Raw genomic sequence first — 22,207 nt, 5'->3', positions numbered from 1 at the left:
AGGTGATGGAGTGATCTGCCCAGGTGGTGGAGTGGACGATGACATCATCCATGTATGCCACCACGTATGGTCTGTGTGGTTTCAGGACGATGGCCATCAAGTGTTGGAAGGTTGCAGGAGCTCCATGCAGGCTGAAAGGGAGAACCCGGTACTGCCAGTGGCCGCTGGCAGAACTGAAGGCGGTTTTGGCCTTGGCCTCCAGGGTCAGAGCGACTTGCCACTTGGGGAGTGGCAAACACAGAGACTACCAAAGCTGGCGGGACCCATTTCTTCAACAAGTTGATATGACATACTTGAGTGGTTGTGCGCTTACCGGGTTGTTGCAGGCGGTAGTTCCCTGGGCGTACTCTCTCCAGGACTGTGTACGGGCCCTGCCAGCGGGCCAGGAATTTACAGGAGGCTTTTAGGAGCAGGAGGAACACTTGGTCGCCAGGCTGGAATTACCTGGGCTGGGCTGGCCAGTTGTAGGCCCTTTGCTGGTCTCGTTGAGCAGCCTCCATGTGCTCCCTGATGATCGCCGTCACGCTGTCGATTCGCTCCTGCATTTCCTGGACGTAGTCCACTAGGGAGCAATATGGGGAGGGTTGTTCTTCCCATGCTTCCCAGGCCACATCCAGCAGTCCTCGTGGTCGCTGTCCAAAGAGGAGTTAGAAATGGGTGAAGCCTGTGGAGGCCTGAGGGGTTTCTTGGAGAGCAAAGAGCATGTAGGGAAGGAGTAGGTCTCAATTCCGACCCCTCCTTTTCTACCACCCACGTCAGCATCCACTTGAGGATCTGATTAAATCTTTCAAGGAGGCCCTCTGTCTGGGGGTGGTAGACAGAGGTCCTGAGGTGCCTCATCTGCAACAGCCGACACAGATAATTCATTAATTTGGACATAAATGGCATACCTTGGTCCGTCAGCAGAGCTTTTGGGATCCCGACACGGCCGAACAGCAGCCCGAGCTCCCTTGTGATGTACCACCTTGGGTTATCTGTTGGCATAGTCCAGGATCACCCGGATGACCCCAGGCAGATTTTGGGATCGGCCCTACCATATCCATATCTATGTGCTCGAAGGGGACGCTGATAATAGGGAGTGGAATGAGGGTACTGGAACCAGCTTCCGGACCTCAGTATGCTGACACTGGGGACACTGTCTGCAGAAGGCTTGGACATCTGTGTCCATACTGGGCCAAAGGAACTTGTCACAAAGTTTTTCCAGAGTGTTCTGGGGGCCCAGGTGTCTCCCCAGTGGATGCGTGTGGGCCAGGTACTTCTGCTCATGGATGAGGTTTCCTTCCTGAGTGACCTGGTGAAACAAAGATGAGACAGGGTTAGAAGGAGAAGGTGTCTCACCTGATGTGGTGTCAGCATCCCATCTTCCATGGGCCATGCAGGCCTGCCAGACCTGGGTTTGAGCGGCGGGGGCCTTCCACCAGCATCTTGGAGTCTCTGTGGAGTCTCAGCATCTTACCTTCAGTAACACTGCAAATACATACAGTGGTATGTATTTGCAGTGTTACTGAAGGTAAGATGCTGACAAGCTGTACAAGCTGACTTATTATATGCAAGGGTATAATGTTATGTAATTGACTTTCACAAGGTTGCATTTCCACTGACACACATTATTTCAGATGAGATGGTAAGGTGAGATGGTAGGTAGTAAAGAGCGCCAGACACTCCATTATGCACACTTTGATTATGTATATCCAGCTCTGGTTTATAACAGTCCTATACAAGGAAAAATGCCTCTTTTTTTGCATTTAGTCTAATATTTAATTGCATGTACATTTTAAATATCACATATTACAGCAGTTTCACTTAGGTATTATCAAACTCGTAATACATTGTTTTAAAAGTAGATTTAAAAACACCACCACTCATTTGCTGTTTACTTTATATTGTGGTGATTAACTTGAGCTAAATTACAGCTGAACAGTGGTGGAAAGAGTGCAAATCACACTGACTTCAGTGAAAATACTGCCCTTGTAGAAATAATTCAGTTGATTAAAACGTGAAGTAAAAGTAGCCATCAAGAAAATGTATTACAGTTTTTTTACGATTGCTATGACAATTTTTTCAATACTTTTAAAAATGTTCCTAAAATCTTAACACAGTTAGCACAACATCTGTCTGTGTAGGCTATACAATTAACACATTTCTTGTTGCTTTGACACAAAATACATACAATTAACACAAATTTAAAATTTTTTTTTTTTAACTTTTTTTTTAAAACAAATTTAAAACTTTTTTTACACACAAGCTCAACCAAGACCAAAACAATGGATTTTTACTGCCAAATTTACAAATGCTTTCACACTTTATTTCAGAACAGTTAACATCATGTTCTAAACCTAATTTGTAGGCTAAAGTCAAAGTGAACAGCTGTTCATATTGTGCATTGAAACACATATATATCCCCTGTATTTTATTCCATTGCTACTGAGAAACAGCTGATGCAAATAGATCAATCACAGCTGATTCCCATCTAGGAAACAGACTCAGATGTTGAGGTTCTTTCAGTCACGTGACCATATGGTATATAGTGAAAGAGGACCTCTGTGGGCTGATCTTGTGTGGGAAAGGAAAAATGTAGAGCAGCAAAAAGAAAGTAAGAAAAATGCCTACATGAGGGAGAGGAAGACGAGTACCAGGACAAGGGAGATGGAGTGGGACAAGGACAAGGGCGAGGAATGCCTGGACAAGAACAACATAGAGAGATAGGAGTTAGAATGTGTGGTGGCGGTCAAAGAAGGGCCAGAGCTAGGGTACCTGATGAAATAAGACATATACATATATATATATATATATATATATATATATATATATATATATATATATATATATATATATATACACATATATTAGAGAAGGACCATGAGAAGATCAAGTACCAAAAGACCCAAGTACCAGGGGCTGAAGAAACGACTGGAGCAGATGAGGAAGGTGAAGTCCAAGGTGGTGGTCATAGCAGCATTAGGGGCTGTGACCCTGAAAGTGGGAGAGTGGTATCTCAGTAGTATCTCTCTCAAGGATTCTTATTGGTAATAGCATGATGAGATGAGGTAGACAGATTTATGCTATTCATTTGATGTCACAGTGAGTCTGGTACAATTTATTTAAAATGTATGTTGTCAGTGTGCCTAATCCACAGTAGTTCTAGCAATATTGGGAGGTTTTTCAACAAGCACATCAAAGCTCCTTAGGTCTCCGCAAGAAAATGGTCATACTGGATGTCCAGGATAAAATGTGGACTTCTGCTCCCAACAGACACCCATTTGATGAGTTCATCTCCATTGTTATTTATGCTTTATGTAGGTTGGAATTTCAGTCCAATAATGTTAGCTTTTTGTCTTAAATCATATATTGTTATCAAACATTTCTGACAGATATCTGCTATCATTTCAGATGTGTGTTAAGAAATTTCCTTGAAATTCTCTGAAACATGGTGCTAATCTTGTTTTTCAGTCAGGCAGCTACAAATCAATTAACAGTCAGGAAGAACGGTTTTGCAATGAGCAGTTATCTGATATCAACAAGACAAAAATGCCAGTCAGTGTGTTCTGAAAGTGACAGTAATTTAATATGATGAGTGAGGGACAGTGAGTCAATAGCCCATCTGGCAGCCCCTTTGCATACCTCTTGGCTGGGCATCACTAGGGTGAGTTGAAGAATGTAGAAAGTCAATGTTCAGCAGGCATGTCACAGTCTATTTCCTTGGCTACTTTTGTGACTGTGAAATCGATCAACTCTGAGTTTATTGAGAAGACAAGGGCAAATGGATTATCATTTTAGAATGAGATACATCACCTTGGGAGATGTAAGTAAGACATTGACCCCTGCAATGTATCCACATTTCTGGTTATTTCTTTCCATGTTTTCCATGTCAGTCTGTCCATCAGGCTGACTGGCTGTGAGTCCGCCTGATTCTCATTGGCTTATTATCTCAAGATCAGTTGGTTGCATATTGTAGGATTTATATGGAATTATCATTGTAACCAGCAGATGAACTGATTTGACTTTTTAATTGATCCAAACAGGGTCAAATGTATGGAATGAATTTTAATGGTTTTTGAGGCATACAAATTATTAACAAGGAGAACTAGACTTGTTGGTGACAAAGGTATGCCTGTCGATGCTGTTGGTGTCAAGTTAATTTATCTCCTGAATCCCATATTAATCTACAATTATATTACTATCTATCTGTGTTTTGCAATCTAGATAAGTTACTTCAACTTACTCAAGAAAAGATAGGGGATTTAATTTCGTCCTTCAGAGTATTTGAGTCACAGGCTAGTAGGCTATGCAGGATACAAGGATTTTCCTGTGAAGTTTTTTGATGCCTAATGTAACTTTGTCCCTTGGGCTGTCTCTTCCTTTTCTCATTCTTCTTGTCCTGCCTGTTCAAAGCACAAGCAGGGAGTAAACTGCCTTTATCAGTAGCAAGGATTGGATTAGTACAAGATGAAAAAGAAAAAAATAATGGCCTAGGTGTAGGGAGTGTAAATTGAAGCAGTGTGTTGTCTGCAGAGGAGGAGAGCAAAAGAGCTGTTTCCTTGATCTAAAAATTGATTCCAGTGATGTGTGTGTGTGTGTGTGTGTGTGTGTGTGTGTGTGTGTGTGTGTGTGTGTGTGTGTGTGTGTGTGTGTGTGTGTGTGTGCATGCTCGACAGACAGATTTGTGTATCAGCCTATGTGTGTAGTGTGCATTACTAAAGTATTGTCTAACAACTCTAAGGATTGTCTAACCTCCTCAGCAGGCACACATTAATCAGTCACTATTTCTGATTTCTAAATTTATTTCACTACCACTGTTTTTCACAGGGTTATTTTTTGTTCTGCAGATGTGAAAATATGGGTCTTTCAGGTACATTGAGGTTTCCAGATTCATGTCCCTTACTGGAGTTGTACCACACAGATGATGCTGCCCTATCTGAACCTAACAGTTTACGGCTTGAGACAATTCTTTGTGCAAGCACACAAAAGATATGTTATGAAATTTAAGTGGCCTCAGTTATAATGAACAAATGCAAACCCTGCAATATGAACTTGTGTCATAACATAACATGATGTTTTAAAAATATGTTGGCGAGTATGGTGGTCTAAACCTCATCCGTTTTGCTCCTTGAAAAATACATTTAAGATTAACTACCTAACCCTTAATAATGAATACTAATTCCAAGTGTGTATGAAAGTGGGTGGGCTCTCATGTTGTTGTTTTTTATAGAGTTACAACATGTCCAAACTTTACATTACATTAAGTTATACAGTTTCCATAAACAAATGTTTTTTTAAAAAAATGTAATTAATTTGTTATTTTGAAGTGTCACAAATTGTGCTGTAATGTCAAGAAATGAAACACATGCAGATCATGCATGCATACAGATCTGGTTCATGCAGGACACAGCTCAGGTAACCACATACCTTAAAATAGTGTTGTTGGTTTTGTTGTTGTTGTTGTTTTTTGTTTGTTTGGTTTTTTTTTTTAAATCAGTGGTTTTCCAAAAGGAAGGCACATGAAATGATAGCTTGATGTGTCAGTGTATTTTAGAAGAGAACAGGTAAAAGCAGAAGACATCCGGAATACTACAGAACATGCCTATTTGATACCATCTGAAATGAGAAGTGGTTTCCCTGTACTTCCTGCTGATTCCCTCCCATGCTCACACACCTGCATAATTCAGCAGGCAGCTGGTCTCTGAAAGACTGCAGCACTCTGAACCATTCACTAGTAGTGCACAACACAGCAACCAAGACGTTTCTGCAGAGTCCCCCTCTGAACAGCTCGGATATGTGCTGTAACAGCTAGGGATGAATTTACTTCCTGGTAGCTCCATTTTAAGAATGTCAGATGAAATGCATAATAATTCTGTATTATTTATGCAAAGTGGCTGGTGTTTTATATGAGGAGTAGTGCAGTTTTTGATAATGACCAAATAATAAATGAAAATTGTAAATTGTTGGGTTTGTTGCATACACAATAACCTAATTATCTGAAACCGTCATGCAATATTTCACACAACCAATTCTAACCAGTCATTACTTATTTCCAAGCAAAACCTCATAAATGCCATTGTAGTACAGGAGTGCCACATACTCAGCTAAGTCTAAATTACCAAGATAAAGCTCGTATCTACACCTAACCTGTATGCAAACTTTTAAGCTCTCTTCACTTTGAGTCGACCATAAGGTTCCTTGAGCTTCTCTTGGAGGCAATTTTACAATGTAAATTTAGGATGGAAGACACTACTCTAGGACTGCATACGATTGATATGAAGGAGTGAGGAACTTGACTCCTTTAAGTAGTAAACAGTATTACCTGGGTCAAAACAATATCAACAAAACATTAATATTGTGATGTTTATAACTACTGTGAGTATGCGTGCCTTCTAAAAATATCATGCAGAGTGGTAGAACGAAAGCTAACTCACTGTACATACCCCAGTAGACCTAGCACACAAAATCAATTGCAGAGTTATTGAGGATGATTATTTACGGGTGTAAAACACCTAAAAAAAATAATAATAATAATAAAAAATAAAAAAATTTAAAAACCTCATATTTGCCCTGATCAAAGGCTTAGAATCCAGATTCATGTCAACTTAACATTGTGACCATGAAGCAGATCCTCCCAAGAAAAGGCTTGCGAAATGCGTAATTAATCTGGCCTTGCTTGAGTCAGTCCAGGGAAATGTTTGTAATTGGCCTTAAAACTTTTGAAGCTACACATGTGCCATTTCTTAGCCCTCTTTCAGCAACATGCACTCTGTAATTACTACTGAGCTGTCACAGTCCCTGTGGTAGAAGAGCTTTGGGGTACTTCTCCCATGATATGCTCCGTGCCACTAAGGCTGTGTTTCAGGGAAGGTATTGTAATCTACATGCATGAGAGCAAAGGAATAATTAGCCCCTGATGCTGCAGACTCCACAGAGACTGATGCTTTTCTTATCATAACTGTAAACACCTCATAAGGTACTCATATGGTCAAAACACTCATCTACTTAAATATGTGGCCTAAAGTTTGTGAACATCTTACAATCACACCATATATGCTTGTTGATCATCCCATTCCAGATTTAGCCCCCCTTTGCTGTTATATTAACCTCCACTCTTCTGGAAATACTTTCCACATTCACACACACACACTCATACACTATGGATGCTTTGGACATGCCAATCAGCCTACTATACATGTCTTTGGTCTGGGGAAGGAAATCAGATTACCCAGAGGAAACCCCAACAGCACGGGGAGAACATGCAAACTCCGCACACACAGGGCAGCGGCAAGAAATGAACCCCATGTGGTTCATAGAGCCACATGCAATAGCAATGATCCATACTTTAATAGTACTTTTAATAAATAAATAAATAAATAAATAAATAAATAAATAAATAAATAAATAAATACATAAATAAATAAATAAATAAATAAGCATAATAAAAATAAAAGTGTCAACACTGATCCAGGAGAATTCTTTTTCCTGTCCATAAATCCCTGTGTCCCTGTGGGGTGGGATTTACATACAAGTGAAAAGATGTGGAGATAATCAGATCTGGGACACAAGGAAATTGCCTACAAGAAAAGGAAATATAAGTGGAAGTAATGTGAGGAATCTCAGATAATTACACGCACAGAGATAGATAGATAGATAGATAGATAGATAGATAGATAGATAGATAGATAGATAGATAGATAGAATCTTCACATTCCTTCCAAAGAACCATGCTTAAAATTATTTATATAGGCTCTATATGCCATATCAATCGCGACTAACATAATGTATCAACATTTAGCCCAGTATGATACACTAGGGTAATGTATTCAGTGTGTAATTGTGCAGCCCAGAGTGTTATGGGAGCATCAGCGTTAGCGGTGATGAGGGAAACTGCGCCACCCGGCCGCCCGCGGAGGCACAGCAGTCTTTAGCGCTCATTTAAAAGCTGCGGCCGGTGCGGGGTGGGGGATAACTACAGTCACTGTTGGACGAAGTAGAAGTTCGCCAGGGATTTGTTCTTTTTTTGTGAGCAGCAGGGGAAAAAAACATGGCAAATCAATCTGCACAGCCTCCTTATCTTCACTTGGCGGAACTGACGGCATCCCAGTTCCTCGACATCTGGAAGCATTTTGATGCCGACGGTAAGTGCAATGTGAGTTCGTGGAGACTTTCATCCGAGCTGAGAAAAGATGCTCGGGAGGGTATTTAACTGAGAAAAAAAATGCTACGTGAGCTTTGACATGAGAAGAGCAATGATCTGAAATGCGTAACCTAATTAAAGAAAAGTTTGTTGAGGAGAAAGGGTTGAAAGGGTGTTATGTGAGGAAAGAAAACAGGAACACGCAGGTATGTTCCCGAGCAGAGTATTGAATTTCTGTGATTTATCCAGAGATACGTTGTGCTTGTGTTTGCTATTAAAACTAACACAAAAAAACTCTTTAACCTTATCTTCTGGGTATTTCCTTGTTATTGTTGGCTAGTTCCATTTATCAAATATATGCTAGGTGTGATTATTTAACACTAATTATTTTTATTAAGCCTATGTGAATTTATTAGACCATTTAAATATTGTTTATGGTCAACAAAATTAGAGCAAATAAAAAACCCTGGTTTTGAATTAAAACTTGCATGTTAACTGATAAGTCAACCGATAACATTCAATGGATAATGAATTGTTATAATTACAAAACAGATGTATTGCAACAAATGAATCATTTCCGAATAGAATAACACTAACAACCTTTCCTGTGTATACCACTGTAAAGTGTGTGTGGTCTCATTCATTACAATAAGCTATAGACTCTGAGCCAGGTATGAACACTGACTGCATAATCAAGGTTGCTGTCACGGGGCTGTGATGCCAGAACTGATACAGTTTTAATTGACTTTTCATCATGTTGAAATGTGGATGCATGCTGAAATGCCGTCTTATTGTTTTATGCTTATTGTAAATACCAGAGAGGCAGCGTTTCCCCTTGAGAGATCAATTTTCATCTGTCTGCAAATGTCACTGGTGTCTGCTGACAAATTAACTGACAATCTCTAGAGTTTGAAGTGAAGCACACACACACACACACACACACACACACACACACACACACACTTGTGCATACACTACACATGATAATATTTTATGTATTAGCAGAAACTGAATTAGAATTTTTGTATAGCTGTCTTAAGCATCATCTTTCTGTTTTTTTTTGTAATAGATGGAACTTAAAAGGCCCCCTAAAGCAAGGCCTTTAATTATTCCAAAATCAGAAAGAGATGTTCAAAGCCTGATTGGGAGAACAGCTGTCAAGAGATTTTAATTAGGCTAGCTGCTCTGATTTTGGTGTCAGCCAAAAATTCTTAACAAGCTTTGTATATAAGACATCATCCAGACAAATCAACAATTTAATGCAAATTTCATGTTGGGTAATCCTGTAATCTAAATCCTAAATGCTGATTTAATGTGGATCTCACCTACAGGTAATGGCTACATTGAGGGCAAGGAGCTTGAAAACTTCATCACTCAGTTGGAGATTGCACGGAAAGGAGCAGGTGTGGTAAGTAAACAAGGAAAAAGAAAATGACTTTGAATAGTGAAATTTGAATATGAAATCTGTCAAAGTAAAACAAATCTAGCAGAGACAAAAATAGGATCTGTACTGTAGTAATGTAGTCAATATGCAAGTAAACAGATTGGATTGGGGCAGGTGGAGGGGCTGCTTATCCTCATTAGCAGTAAACAGACTTCTTACTTGATGTGGCATTACGTGGCATTTCTCTGACATGAGTAATGTGAACAAAAGTAATTGGCGTTAGCTGAGATCTAAGGCTAGCTCTGGACCAAAGACCACTTGGCATGCTTGTCTGTTTCAGGACCCCTCAAATGCATCTTTCAGAGACAAGATGACAGAGTTCATGCAGAAATTCGACAAGAACAATGATGGGAGGATTGAGCTGTCAGAGGTAAGAAATTGCATTGTTCCAAAAAATTCAGTCTGTCGCTAGTGCACTTGATGAGGTCAGACTCCAAATGACCTTGGAAACAGCAGATATTTAGATCCAACCCGGCTGTTTTCAATGCTGTAAAATGAGAGTAATTCAATGTCGCTTTATTTTTCACACTTTGGATTTTAGAAACATTCATTCTCATGTTATCCATGTCATAGCTGGCCCAGATTCTGCCAACAGAAGAGAACTTCCTGCTTTGCTTCAGACAGTTTTTGGGCTCCAGCTCTGAGTTTATGGCGGTAAGGGAACATACAGATTTCCACAGTAGATTTTAGCAGTTTTGCTTATTCACATAAATGGTTGAATTGATCTTCTTTTGTACTGTATTTCACTCACTGAATTGTTATGATGCTAAAAAACATACTTCATATAAGTATGTTATAAGCAGGGGTTTTCAAGTTCTTTCCACTAAAGGTTGGTATGGCTCCATTCCCATCAACCAGTTGACCTGATAATCAGTTGAAGGCCAAAATGTACCGGTTAGAACAAAAACCTGAGCTACAGCAGCCATGCACTAGTAAAGGTGCATAGCACAAGCATACAGTCAGATATATTACATAATCTTTTCTTTCTCTTTTTGCAAGGACCTAATAACATTTACAGTCCAATATGGATAAGTTTTATCACATTTAAAACAATCTAAACCAGGCAATGGAATTTTAAGTATGCAACTGCCGTTCTACCAGTTAGTAGAGGAGCATAAGTACAGTTTCATGCAGAACTAGTGTAGGTCGTGTATCAAAGTTCTATCAAACATGTCCTGATGGAGCCTCAAATCACTAAACTTTAGAGAATCACTCAATGTGTTTAGGTTATTGAGGATGAAAATATTGAGTGCTCATGGTGTTCTGTATTGAGGATAAGAATCAGTCAACATTCTGATACTACTCCCTATTGTGGGTGAAAATTAATCAATGTGCTGATATTGTGCTCTTTGGAGGATAGAAATCCCTCACTGGATAAAGGGCTGGCCTGGTCACATTCTTATCTACGAAAGTAGTTTTAAGTTTATTGATATACAACTGTATCAATATCTTTGCCATGAACGCTGGGTTTGAAACAGTATGACATGTTTGAACTCCGGTCCTTGTTGCAGACTCTGTGTGCTGGCCAGTTACCCCTGCACTTTGCCTACTCATCCAGCTGTAGTAATGGCAAGTAAAAAGCTGTCTTAATTAAAAGCCACCTTAGATCTGCAATTCCCATTGGTTCATATGGCAAGTTATGGAGATATTCCACACCTCTAAGGAAAGTTTTTACTAGTCTTTGTACTCCAAGTGTACTTCATCAGTCTGTTCCCTTCTGTGTACATATTGCTGTCATGAACAATTTTAGCGTACACCCAGAAACAGACACTTTTATTCGAAGCTCCAAAACATTGCTACTGTGAAAGATAAGGCATTTATGCCCAGTATTTCTCACATAGTCTGCATACAAATGATGTGTAGATGCAGCAAGTGGTTGACCCTTTGGGTGTCAGTATACTGGGGTGACTCGCAGGGGTCAGACGCATAATTTCCAGATGTATCGTCTACTGTGCCAAAGTGGCCCGTTTGTCTATACCATAGGCTGGTCTAAAGGGTAGTGGGCACAAATAGCTTGTCAGTAATATTAACTAGCATAACAGTGGTCTGGGCACAATGGGCCTATCAACACACTGGTTACATAGTCTGGCAAATGTGCTGAACCCTCAGCCACAGAAGTGGTAGAGGTGGAAATTCATAAAGCGGTAGATTTGGCCGATCCTGGCCCAAAGCCTTTTTCTCTGTGACGTCCTTGAACCTCACTAGACAGTGAGTTGTCTGTCTGTTGTCTGTGAATTGTCTGTCAAACTTTTACACTTTTCTGCAGGTGTTTTTTTAACCTTAGCTGAACTTCACACTTGCAAATTCGTCAAAATTTGCTGATCCAACATGAATATATGTGAACCATTAGGGGTTCCTGAAAATGTTGCAGTAGTAGCAACACAGATTTAAATAATATAAGTTAATACATAGATGTTGATGTTGAGACTGATTTATACCTTTCTTTTACCTTCAGGGTTTTTCAGATGCATTTGATTTATCATTTCTTAGCAGTGAAAAACGAGTACTAGACCAATGCCTCATGGTCATGCAGTCTGCTAGTAACACCTGCCTTTGTGATATGGCTGACAGGCTCTAAGTTGAGTGACTCAACTTCTGAGAATTAAGCTCTTTTTAGATATGATACATCTCAACTTTTTGATCAATCATGCCCAGGAAGCGTGGTCCTGCTCTGATCTGACACTAATCAGTTTTAGTTGTTCTTGGTTGCGGAGCAGCACCAACATGGCTTGCACTGTATTATGCTTAACTCCATCCATCTGCTATTGAAGTTTCTGAAACCAAGTTTCCAGGAACAGTGTGATGAATAACTCTGTCTTCTGAGTGAGTCAATAAGATGAACAAATCTGTATTGGAGACTGAGTTCAAGTATGGCTCAGCTCATTCACTCCAAGCTGTAGATTTTTAGCATTTCAGGATGTGTTGGCTGCATGATCAGGCTGCACATTTGGGCAAACTGTGTAACTGAACAAATCATTTGACTGAACAAAATCAATTAACTTGATTCACTGAACAGGCTCAAGAATTTCAACTTTAGTGGTAAAGTAAAGGTAGCCTGCTGCCTCAAAATGTCCAGTTTGTTGCAGACAAAAGGAGATGATGATCTAGTACCTCCTAGGCTTGTGCGACAGAGATCTGCCAGGTAATTGTAGCAGGTGGCGTGTTTATACAAGGCTTCTGGCAATGGTACTTGAGCCAGCCAATTTTCCTTCACTATGTCAACAATTACTGTACAGTGATCTGCTGCATCTACGGCCAAAGGAGTGGCAGTCCCATTGCTTGTTCAATGTTGTCTATAGGATTTCAGTAACCATTGCACCTGTAATTATGGTCATTTCCAGCACTATGCCAAAATGGGCCTCAAGAGGCCTCTTAGAGAATGAGACTGAAAGTACCACAGTGTCTGTCTCTGTATGACAATACAGACCCATTAGCAGATCAACACAGTCTATACAGTAGTAAAGTTTTAGTTTCTTTTCTTTTAGACCCACATGGGCTACCCACATGGATTCATGGTCACAGAGTGATGACTTTGCTAAGGACATGAGTGAACAAGAATAGTTCCAAAGAAAACTGTCTTGGTGGTCTGGAATGAAAAAAAGTAGAACTAGTATTCCATGAGTATGCTTTTCTCAGCTTTCCACAAATAAACAATTTGTGTAATTTTTCTGTGCTTAGCATATTAACAATATTTTTATGAATATGTCATAAGAATAGCACCAAGATTCTGCATTTTATATAGAGAATTATATACTGTACCTGATAATTTATTCCTCTGACTGTAATATTCCACAATTTGGCCTATTCTCACCATCGAGGAAAAAAATCAGCCACAAGACAGAGATGCAAACTTCTAAATATATTTTTTTTCTTTTAAATGATTGATTAAGGTTTGGTGCTTACCTTTCTAGCCATTATATTATGCAAAGCTGATGAAAGGGTGATATAAAGGAGAAAAATTAGCATTTTAATCACTCTGTAGTTGGCAAACTATATCCTTATCTTGGGTTACTGCCTGTGCAGAGTTTCTCACATTTTCCATATGTCCTGCCCATGGTTTTCTGTTTTCCTCCACACTCCCCAAAAGATGCTGGTAGGTGGACTGGCTACTCTAAATTGGCTGTGGGTGTGAATTTATGTGTGCATGGGGTGATGGAGTGGAATTCTATGTGGGTGTGGGGGGTGGGTCTAGATGAAGAGGTATAGAATGAGGAGGTACAAACTTCTATTTTCTGAGTAATACATTATGGAAGGGCCAAAGAAAGTCTCCACATGTATATGAGGACACTGGACAGAGCATCTATATTTGATAAGATCCTGTGCTAGAATCAACCAATGTTGCTAGATTAAAGCATTCAAACTTCATTTCATGTTCTTTGTGCTCTCACAGTTGCTCTGAGTAGAATATGGTGATAGTAAATGAAAAAGCCAGTAAGATTACTACATTGAAAGTTTCATGGCTCCCAACAATGCTTAATCCTTTCCACCTTCCTTCAAGCTTTCTGACTGGATTTTAGAAGGTGATAAAGTAAAGCTGTGGAAAGAAAGAAATGTGTAATTCTTAATATGCTGTTTTCTTTCAGACTAAGCATAAATCTAATATTTCTCAAGTAACTTGACAACTTGACAGAATTTATCAGAAGTCTAACAGCGTTAATATAGTATTGTATTCTGCTTGTTGGTAATCTTTTTAAACATGTTCATTCATCATTCATCTTCAGTAACCAATTTATATTCGTCAAGTGTGGATCTGGAGCCTATCCTGGGAACACTGGGTGAAAGAGCGAGAATTCACCCAAAGTCAATCCCAGGGCACCATGCACACACACATTTAGCGTAAACAGTCCACCTATCAGACATGTTTGCACAGGTGGGAGGAAACTAGAGAACCTGAAGGAAACATACGTGAAACATGAGAAGAACACACAAAACTCCACACAAACAGTAGAAAAAGCTTATGTTTAGAAAAAGCTGACCCATGAGCTATAAGGCAGCAACATTACCCACTACGTTTGAACATGTTATCAGTAATAAAATCACAGTCATTTCCAAAGTTAAATTTAGTGAAATTTGTCAGGACATTTATATTTTAATTAGTTCCAATTTTGACAAAAAAAATTTTTTTTTAATTATTTAGTATTTGCATTGTATCTATGGGGACTGGTTTCTGGGAAATGAACTAAAAAAAAATATTTTAACAAGCTTTCTAACAAATGTTGTAATTCGTTCATTCATTTTCACTGAGAACTTCATCCTGGTCAGGCAAATGTTATCATGATTTACTCTTTATTTAACTGTAATTAAATACCTTGTTTTGTGGATATTTGTCAATCTGTAGGCCTGGCGAAGGTATGACACAGACCGCAGTGGCTTCATTGAAGCAAATGAACTGAAGGTAAGGTACTTATATACTCGGATTTATATTTCTTTTAAATAAAACACTATACTTTCTTCACCAACCATTTTGCCATTAAATAGAATGTAGCATACAGTAGTATAGCATATATCAGTTAACTGAGTTAATGTTCTAGTTTGAGTCATACTCATTAACCTGAGCAAGATCTGTGTAATGCTATAGCCTTTTTGCTGAAGAAGCAAATTGAAAGCATGCAAATCATGTTGGCCGTAGCAACTGCCAGTTAAAGGAAATATTCAAAGCTCTGCACTGGTTCATAAAGTACAAACCAAGTCATAATCACCTGCAGGAAGTTGATTTTGACCATAAGTATAATAAATGTGCAAATGTTACACTGTCTACGAGATACTTTTAAGGGTTTCAGTTGTTCCCTGAGTGGACCAGGCTCCTTGTGAAACATAAGACATAGACTGAAGTTTTATTACAGTACAGTAACCTGTACCTTTTCTTTCTTTTAGAACTTTCTCTCAGACCTCCTGAAAAAGGTGAACAGGCATTATGAGGACCAGAAATTGCAGGAATACACGCAGACAATCGTAAGTATCTCATCAGCAAACCTTCATGCTGCTATAATAAAATAATAACATCTGCCAAACTATCTGTTACTCAGAATTATAGCTTGGTGGCTTTAATTAGTGCACATGCATGTGCATTTGAATTGTTAAAGACTCCAACAGATACATTGGGTGAATGAGAAACGGTGTAAAGCGCTTTGTAGTACCACTAAGGTTAAAAGGCACTATATAAGACCATTTACCATTTAGAAAGAAAAAGGGACTGGGGCTAAAATGGAAAAGAATAAAGTGCATTAGATTATGTAATGCTTTGGCAAGCTGTTGGCAACCAGACAAATTAATGTGCATGCAGTAAAACAACCCAGTTCTCATTAACACCTTTATATAATACTAGAGAAAACTAGCGAACTACACCTTTGTTATGAAGAGAACTGTGTGTTTATATTAGTGAATAAAATGTAATATAATAGTTTGACTAATTACATTTTTCATGCTCAGTTTGTGTGCATTTGCAACAAATAAGAGTTAGACCAGTTAAGACTTGAACAAGAAATGTAAATAGTGGTTATTTAATAAAAATGATCCATTATTTTGACAAGTTTTTTCACTTTCAGCTCAGGATGTTTGATCTGAATGGGGACGGGAAACTGGGGCTCTCTGAAATGGCAAGGTGAGCAACATCTTGCGCCACTTTAATCAAATAGCACTTTCTCCATCAAATACATTGTGGTAATGGACTGTTTCTCCTTCACATTTTAAGGCTTCTACCAGTTCAGGAAAATTTCTTACTGAAATTCCAGGTGAGTTAGGTATAAGCAATGTTTACAATTTGTACTAAAGTTCTAAAAGATGGAATTGTAGCCTAAATATTGTTTTGTTTGCACTGTGTTGCAGGGCATCAAGCTGACCACTGAACAGTTCAACAGCATATTCACATACTATGACAAGGTAGTGTGCATTTCTACACTAAAATACACATGAGATGCAAGCGCCTGTGATTCAGACCGAAGGACTGTACTTTATTTATAATTAAGTGTCTGCCCCAGTCCCCATAGCAAGCATGCTCTAAGACAGTATGCAAGAGGAGAGCCTGTCACTCTCTAACTTTGCTCAACAATATTTATTTCATTTTGGACCATTTCAAGGGAAAAAAAAGTTTTTTTCAGTTTTCTGTTGCTCACTGGAAGTGCATCTGCTCAAAACAAAGAAACACAATGCTTAATAGTAAAATAATGTTGCTGAAAGTCTCCTGCAGGTGACGGTTTGGTTTAGCTCAGCAAATGAAGCAGAGTGAGTTCTCCCACCTCTTTTTTTTTTTTTTTACATCTGATTTCCCTCACTCTCGTGAATCCATTTTGCATGCAGACTAGTGCTGTTTCCCTTCACCTGAGCAGGTAAATGACCACAAATGCACAGCTGCTATCTGAACATTTGACTAACAATGGCTTTTTGGGTGACAGTTCCAAAAGCACCACTAGAGGGTGTGCAAAAATTCTCAAGCAAGAATTGTTAGTTTATTTTATATTATTTAACTTTTATTATTTATTATTCGTTTATTAATTCATCAATGCATTCAGTTATTAAGTTAATTATAAGTTATTATAATAGATATAAATGTTAAGTATTTGGTGTATACATTTACTTAGTTTTAGAGTCTATGCTGTTTTATGTACAGCTTTCTTCCCAAAACTAAAACAAATTACATCAGCACTCTCTAAATTTGTACGTTTATATTTAATTGAGCATTATTGTGGTTATTATGCATGTTTTGTTCGTCTGGTCGGCCAGTCCCTCCAGCCAGCAGTAGAAAACATGGACAACTTAGCAAATGTTATGATTTTTCTTAAATTATCTAAAAAGTAAAAACTACTATAGAGTAAAATTAGACATTGACAGGGTATCCTTTTGCATGACATTCTTAAAGTATGTTTGCTTTGAGAACTAGGGCAAATACAGTGCTTAATCATAAATGAAATGGAGCCTTTCAGTCTAAAATTACTGCAGTGTATTTCCCTGATCTCATAGCCCGCGTCCAGTCTGCTGCAGTCACATCTGAAGCATAGGCACTTGCAGTTGCTACAATGAAGTCATGGGTAAATAAATAATAGCATGAGAGGAAGGGACACCAGGTCAACCAAATACTGACACACCTCATAGTGCCTGGACAGGATTCACTGAGCTTTGAAAAAATGTAAAATGTTCTGCCACATGCAAAGCAACTCGCCCAAGGATGCAAAAGTAATAAAAAGTACCTCCTCTCCTCTGTGTCGTTTTAGAGTTATGACCTCATCCGGACTCTACAAATGAATAGACAGTGAATCAGTGAAGCAGAGAATCTTATGAATCGATAAATAGGAAAGCAATCATCTGTGTAAATCCAATACACTCCCTGATATAACTGCAATATAGACAGGGGTAACCCAGTATTATCTCTTTCTGTGTTTTAAAGGATGGAAATGGTTACATTGATGAGATGGAGTTGGACTATCTCCTGAAGGACCTCTATCAGGTGAGAAAAGACAACCAAGAGCTTTAAATGGTTGTAATTTGATTAAATTAATTATAATTAACAATGCTCAATGTGTTTCTTTTCTTGATTTTAGGAGGCTCAGACCCAGGACCTAGCCGGCTATAAAAAAAGCATCATGGCCTTGTCAGACCAGGGTAAACTGTACCGCACAGAACTGGAAATCGTACTGTGCCGGGAGCCCATTGTACTGTGATTTTACTGTGCTGGAAGCCCTGAATCACATTTCTCTTTCTGCTGCCTGACTACTGTAACCATGTGCATGTGCCAGGCACTACCACTTTTCTTTGTGTGTGTTTTGAATGAATGTGCACTACAAAGCACAAAAAAGATTTCATCATTTTTAATTTTCTGGCTCACCACCTAAATCCCTTTGGCTTGAGGACAGACTGTCCAGCTATGGTGTTGCCCTCTGCTCAATTTTTATGAATTTCAAATGGATTTTATTGAATCTTACTGATATATTAATAGTATGAACAAGCATATGATGCTATGATATATTAATTTAACTGTCTATTTATTTATCTATATTTTTATTTATTTAATTGCATCCCCTGGTATTCTGTCAGGGTTCCTTTTTGTCTTTGGTTTGATTATATTACTATTATTATATTTTCAACCGTTTGAGGTTATGCTGTTTTCTTTCTTTGGCTGATACTGTTAGAGGATGTTACTGAGAGAATTAATAAAAGACTAGGTGACTTATGTGAAGAATGTGGCATTTTTATTTACCTAATTCTTTGTTTCTTTGTTCAGAGGGGTTATATAATTCACTGGAATTGAGGTTAATAACAGTAGAATGGGAAAGAAATCAAGCTCAAGAATTTCTGGTAGCCTTGGTAACAACGATTTTAAAGGGCTATGAACAATTGTTTGTGTTTATTTTGTTTAATCTTACACTGAAAATACAATGGAATTATCATATCAAAACATGTTTACAGTAAAGTACTATAATATCTTAATATCTAATATACCAATAACACCATACACTTGCTTATTTGGCCTGTTACTACAGAGCTGAAGGTTAAGAGTCTTGTCCAACCATGAGACCTTGGAAGTGCTGGGACTTGAACACACAGTGCTCTGATCAGTGACTCAAAACCTTAACCACTGGGCCACACACCACACCAACACTGCAACTTTTATTGATTCAGCTACTTTTACCACTTCATTAACTCCACTAAAAGATTGCATTGAATCAATGCAAACTAATTGAGCTACTTGAGGTGGCTAAGTGGTTAAGGTTTTGATTCACAGATAAGAAGGTCATGTGTTCAAATCCCAGCACCACCAAACTGCCTTGATTGGGTCCTTGAGTAAGACAGTTTTCAGTTTAATTTTGTCCTGCATTGAGCAGATGCATTGGGTTATGAGTTTGTTTATACTATGTTGATATTATAGTGCTTTACAGTTGTTTACTGTAAATTCTATAATACTTTATTGGCAACCCAGGTTGCCAGTAAATTACTGTAAAATATTTTACAGCGTAAATTTATTTGGAAAACATCCTTATCAAAAATGTCAACAAAACCACATGTCACAATTATTTACGCTCTTTCATTTAGTGTAACTTCTCTTTGCCAACATAACATCTTTTAGTCTTTTCCTATAATACTTAATGAAATTGGAGAATACAAAGCAAGGAATTTGAGACCACCCTCTCAATAAAGAATATCTCTAGATCTTCTACCAGGTCCTTTGCACTCTCCGTTGGACTCTCCTCTTCAGTTTACCTCACAGGTTATCAATGGGGTTTAGGTTAGGGGACTGCGAAAGCCATGTCAAAAGCTTGATTCTGTGGTCACTGAACCTTTTTATGTGAATTTGGATGCACTGTATGTGCTGGAATATCCAATCCCAATTCAGTTGAAGCTTCTTGGCAGAGGCAATAAGATTTAAATTTAAAATCTCCTGGAACTTCATTATGTCCATGATGCTATGTATCTGCCCCACAACATTACAGATCCTCCACTATACCTAAAAATGGAGATTAGGCTTGAGGTTTTTTGTTTGCCAAAACCTCTATTGTCTCATCTGACCACAGAACTTAGTTCAAGTAGTGTCTATTGAATTCCAGGCACTTACGTTTGTGGTTAATTATGTCAGTCTATTTCCTTTGTGGTACCACTTCATTTGTGTTACTGTATTTTCCTAATTGCCACTATGGATGCAGTCTACAGATTTTCTGCATTATTCATAGCTGTGTTGATCGTTTTTTTTTTTTTTTCATCAGTTATGCTTTTTTTAACACAAAACTGGTGGTGATCCAGCTTAAAGCTTTGAAATAATGTATTTGTTCAGTGACCAGTTATGTGATTCCAAATACTCTGCCACATGCCATGCCTGTATTATGTTACTTTCAAACAGCAACAACTGCCATCCACAGATTCCTGCATTAGATATGCTGCAAATGCCAAGCTCTTTGAGCATTTCACCAAAGTATTTGAAAAGACAAGAAGGTGGTTGCTTCTACTGATCCCATTACATGAAAATGTCCTCTAACTTTAAAGCAAATAAATTACAACTACAACTACAAGTACCCATACACAACAGTGTTATATTAAGCATATATTATTAACAGCTAACAAAAACTTGGATGAAGTGCATTAGAAATAAGTACTTTCGCCTGCATTCAAACACCTTCCTTGACCTCTACAATTACCAAATCTTTGCACATTTATTGCAAAGTAGATTGCCATGTATAGAACTTGGATTACCTGAATCATGCCAAGAACGGCAAACAGTATCCCTAAAACTCACAATACGTTACAGGAATAGATTATTAGATGGTTCTGATATAACATCCTCCAAAATTCTCAACAGACAACAGGTTCTTTCTTGCCTGAAAACTTAAGCTGAAAACATGAGGGAATGCATGCAAAATTCTGAGAGTACCTGAAAAGAAGATTTAGTGATGGAACTGAACATGGGAATGCCATCAGGTTTCCCAATACAGTTTGTCTTTCACAAAGTAGTGACTTGAACCTGACTAGATGCTATAAATTTTAGGCTCCAATTTCCAGTAACAACCTTGGACTTCCAAGTTAAGGTGGGCGCTGAAGAGGCACAGTATGTTACCAAAGAGCTTTGTTGCCATGCCTCAGTAGTTTGTATGCAGCAACATTGCCTCCAAGTGGCTAAATTGCGCTCTTACATAATTTCATAATTTTATTAGAGTTACAATAAGCACAGTTTATTTACAAGGTATGTGCAGTTCAGGTTCAGGTGTTCAAAGGTGTTCAGTGTGAAAGCAGCATTCACACTGTCACACAGTCTACAGTAATGTTTGTCTTAATAGTGTTGCAGTGTTGGATTGGCTTATATAGAGTGGGACACAGTCTCAGTCTTTAAGCCTAGACTGAAAACATATTTATTTAGTCAAGCCTTTTGTTAATATTTTTTATTAGGTAAAGGAGGGTTCACAGGTATAGAGTGTTTTGGTGAACTGGGATATTTCACTGCTATCCAGTGTCAACCAGATGAGGATGGGTTCCCTTTTGAGTCCGATTACTCTCAAGGTTTCTTCCTCATGTTGTCTCAGGGAGATTTTTCTTGCCACCATTAAAGTTCATAAATAAAGTTACGTGTAATAAAATGGAATGACTCAGGAAAAAATTATTGAACACACTAAGAAAAAGCAGTTCTCCAAGGCAAGGTAAGGCAAGGAACCAGCTGAAATCTGTAAGGACAAGTCCTTCGCTACCTTATTGTTGCAAAACATATTTATGGAATCAGATACAGACATATTTCAAAACTAAATCCTCCAGTAAGCACCATTGGGGCCATTATCTACAAGTGGAAGCAATATCACTCCGTTATCAACCGGCCATGCACAGAAGCTCCTCACAGGATTTCTGACCAGGGAGTCAGAAGAATAGTCAGAAGAGTAGCTCAAGAGCCAAGCACCACTCAGAAAGAGCTCCAGAAACGCTTGGAGGCAGCAGGTGCCATCGTCACAGAGAGAACAATAGGCAATGCACTCCACTGCTCATGCTCACCCCGCAAGACTCCATTACTAAAGAAAAGGCATGTCGAAGCTCTTTAAAGTTTGCTACAACTCATTTGGACAATCTTATGAAATACTGGGTGAGTGTAGTCTGGGCAGACGAGAGCAAAATTGAACTTTTTGGCTGTCATACTACACACCATGTTTGGAGAAAAAATGGCACTGCACATCACCCGAAAA

The 22,207-nt window shown here is 38.6% G+C and overlaps 1 protein-coding gene across 2 annotated transcripts; it reads left to right on the top strand.

Annotated features, from left to right (window-relative positions):
* Nucleotides 1–7,938: 7,938 nt before the first annotated feature.
* Nucleotides 7,939–18,726, top strand: calb2a (calbindin 2a). 2 transcript variants are annotated; one of them, NM_001329261.1, is given in 12 exon segments: nt 7,953–8,120; nt 9,451–9,527; nt 9,844–9,933; nt 10,137–10,217; nt 14,902–14,958; nt 15,438–15,515; nt 16,109–16,164; nt 16,255–16,294; nt 16,389–16,442; nt 17,944–18,003; nt 18,098–18,375; nt 18,436–18,724. In NM_001329261.1, coding segments are annotated over 11 exon segments (807 nt in total). In that variant the 5' UTR covers nt 7,953–8,026; the 3' UTR covers nt 18,218–18,375; nt 18,436–18,724.
* Nucleotides 18,727–22,207: the final 3,481 nt, after the last annotated feature.

The sequence above is a fragment of the Ictalurus punctatus genome, chromosome 4 (assembly GCF_001660625.3).
Source record: "Ictalurus punctatus breed USDA103 chromosome 4, Coco_2.0, whole genome shotgun sequence".
NCBI classification, from domain to species: Eukaryota; Metazoa; Chordata; class Actinopteri; order Siluriformes; family Ictaluridae; genus Ictalurus; species Ictalurus punctatus.
This window is presented reverse-complemented; position numbering and strand designations above follow the sequence as displayed.

What these genes read in the sequence shown, in the direction of transcription:
- calb2a (XM_017466800.2), top strand. Translation starts at nt 8,027, where the DNA reads ATGGCAAATCAATCTGCACAGCCTCCTTATCTTCACTTGGCGGAACTG. An exon ending in CACGGAAAGGAGCAGGTGTG is followed by an intron (nt 9,528 to 9,843) that starts GTAAGTAAACAA and finishes TGTCTGTTTCAG; the next exon opens with GACCCCTCAAATGCATCTTT. An exon ending in AGGAATACACGCAGACAATC is followed by an intron (nt 15,516 to 16,108) that starts GTAAGTATCTCA and finishes TTTCACTTTCAG; the next exon opens with CTCAGGATGTTTGATCTGAA.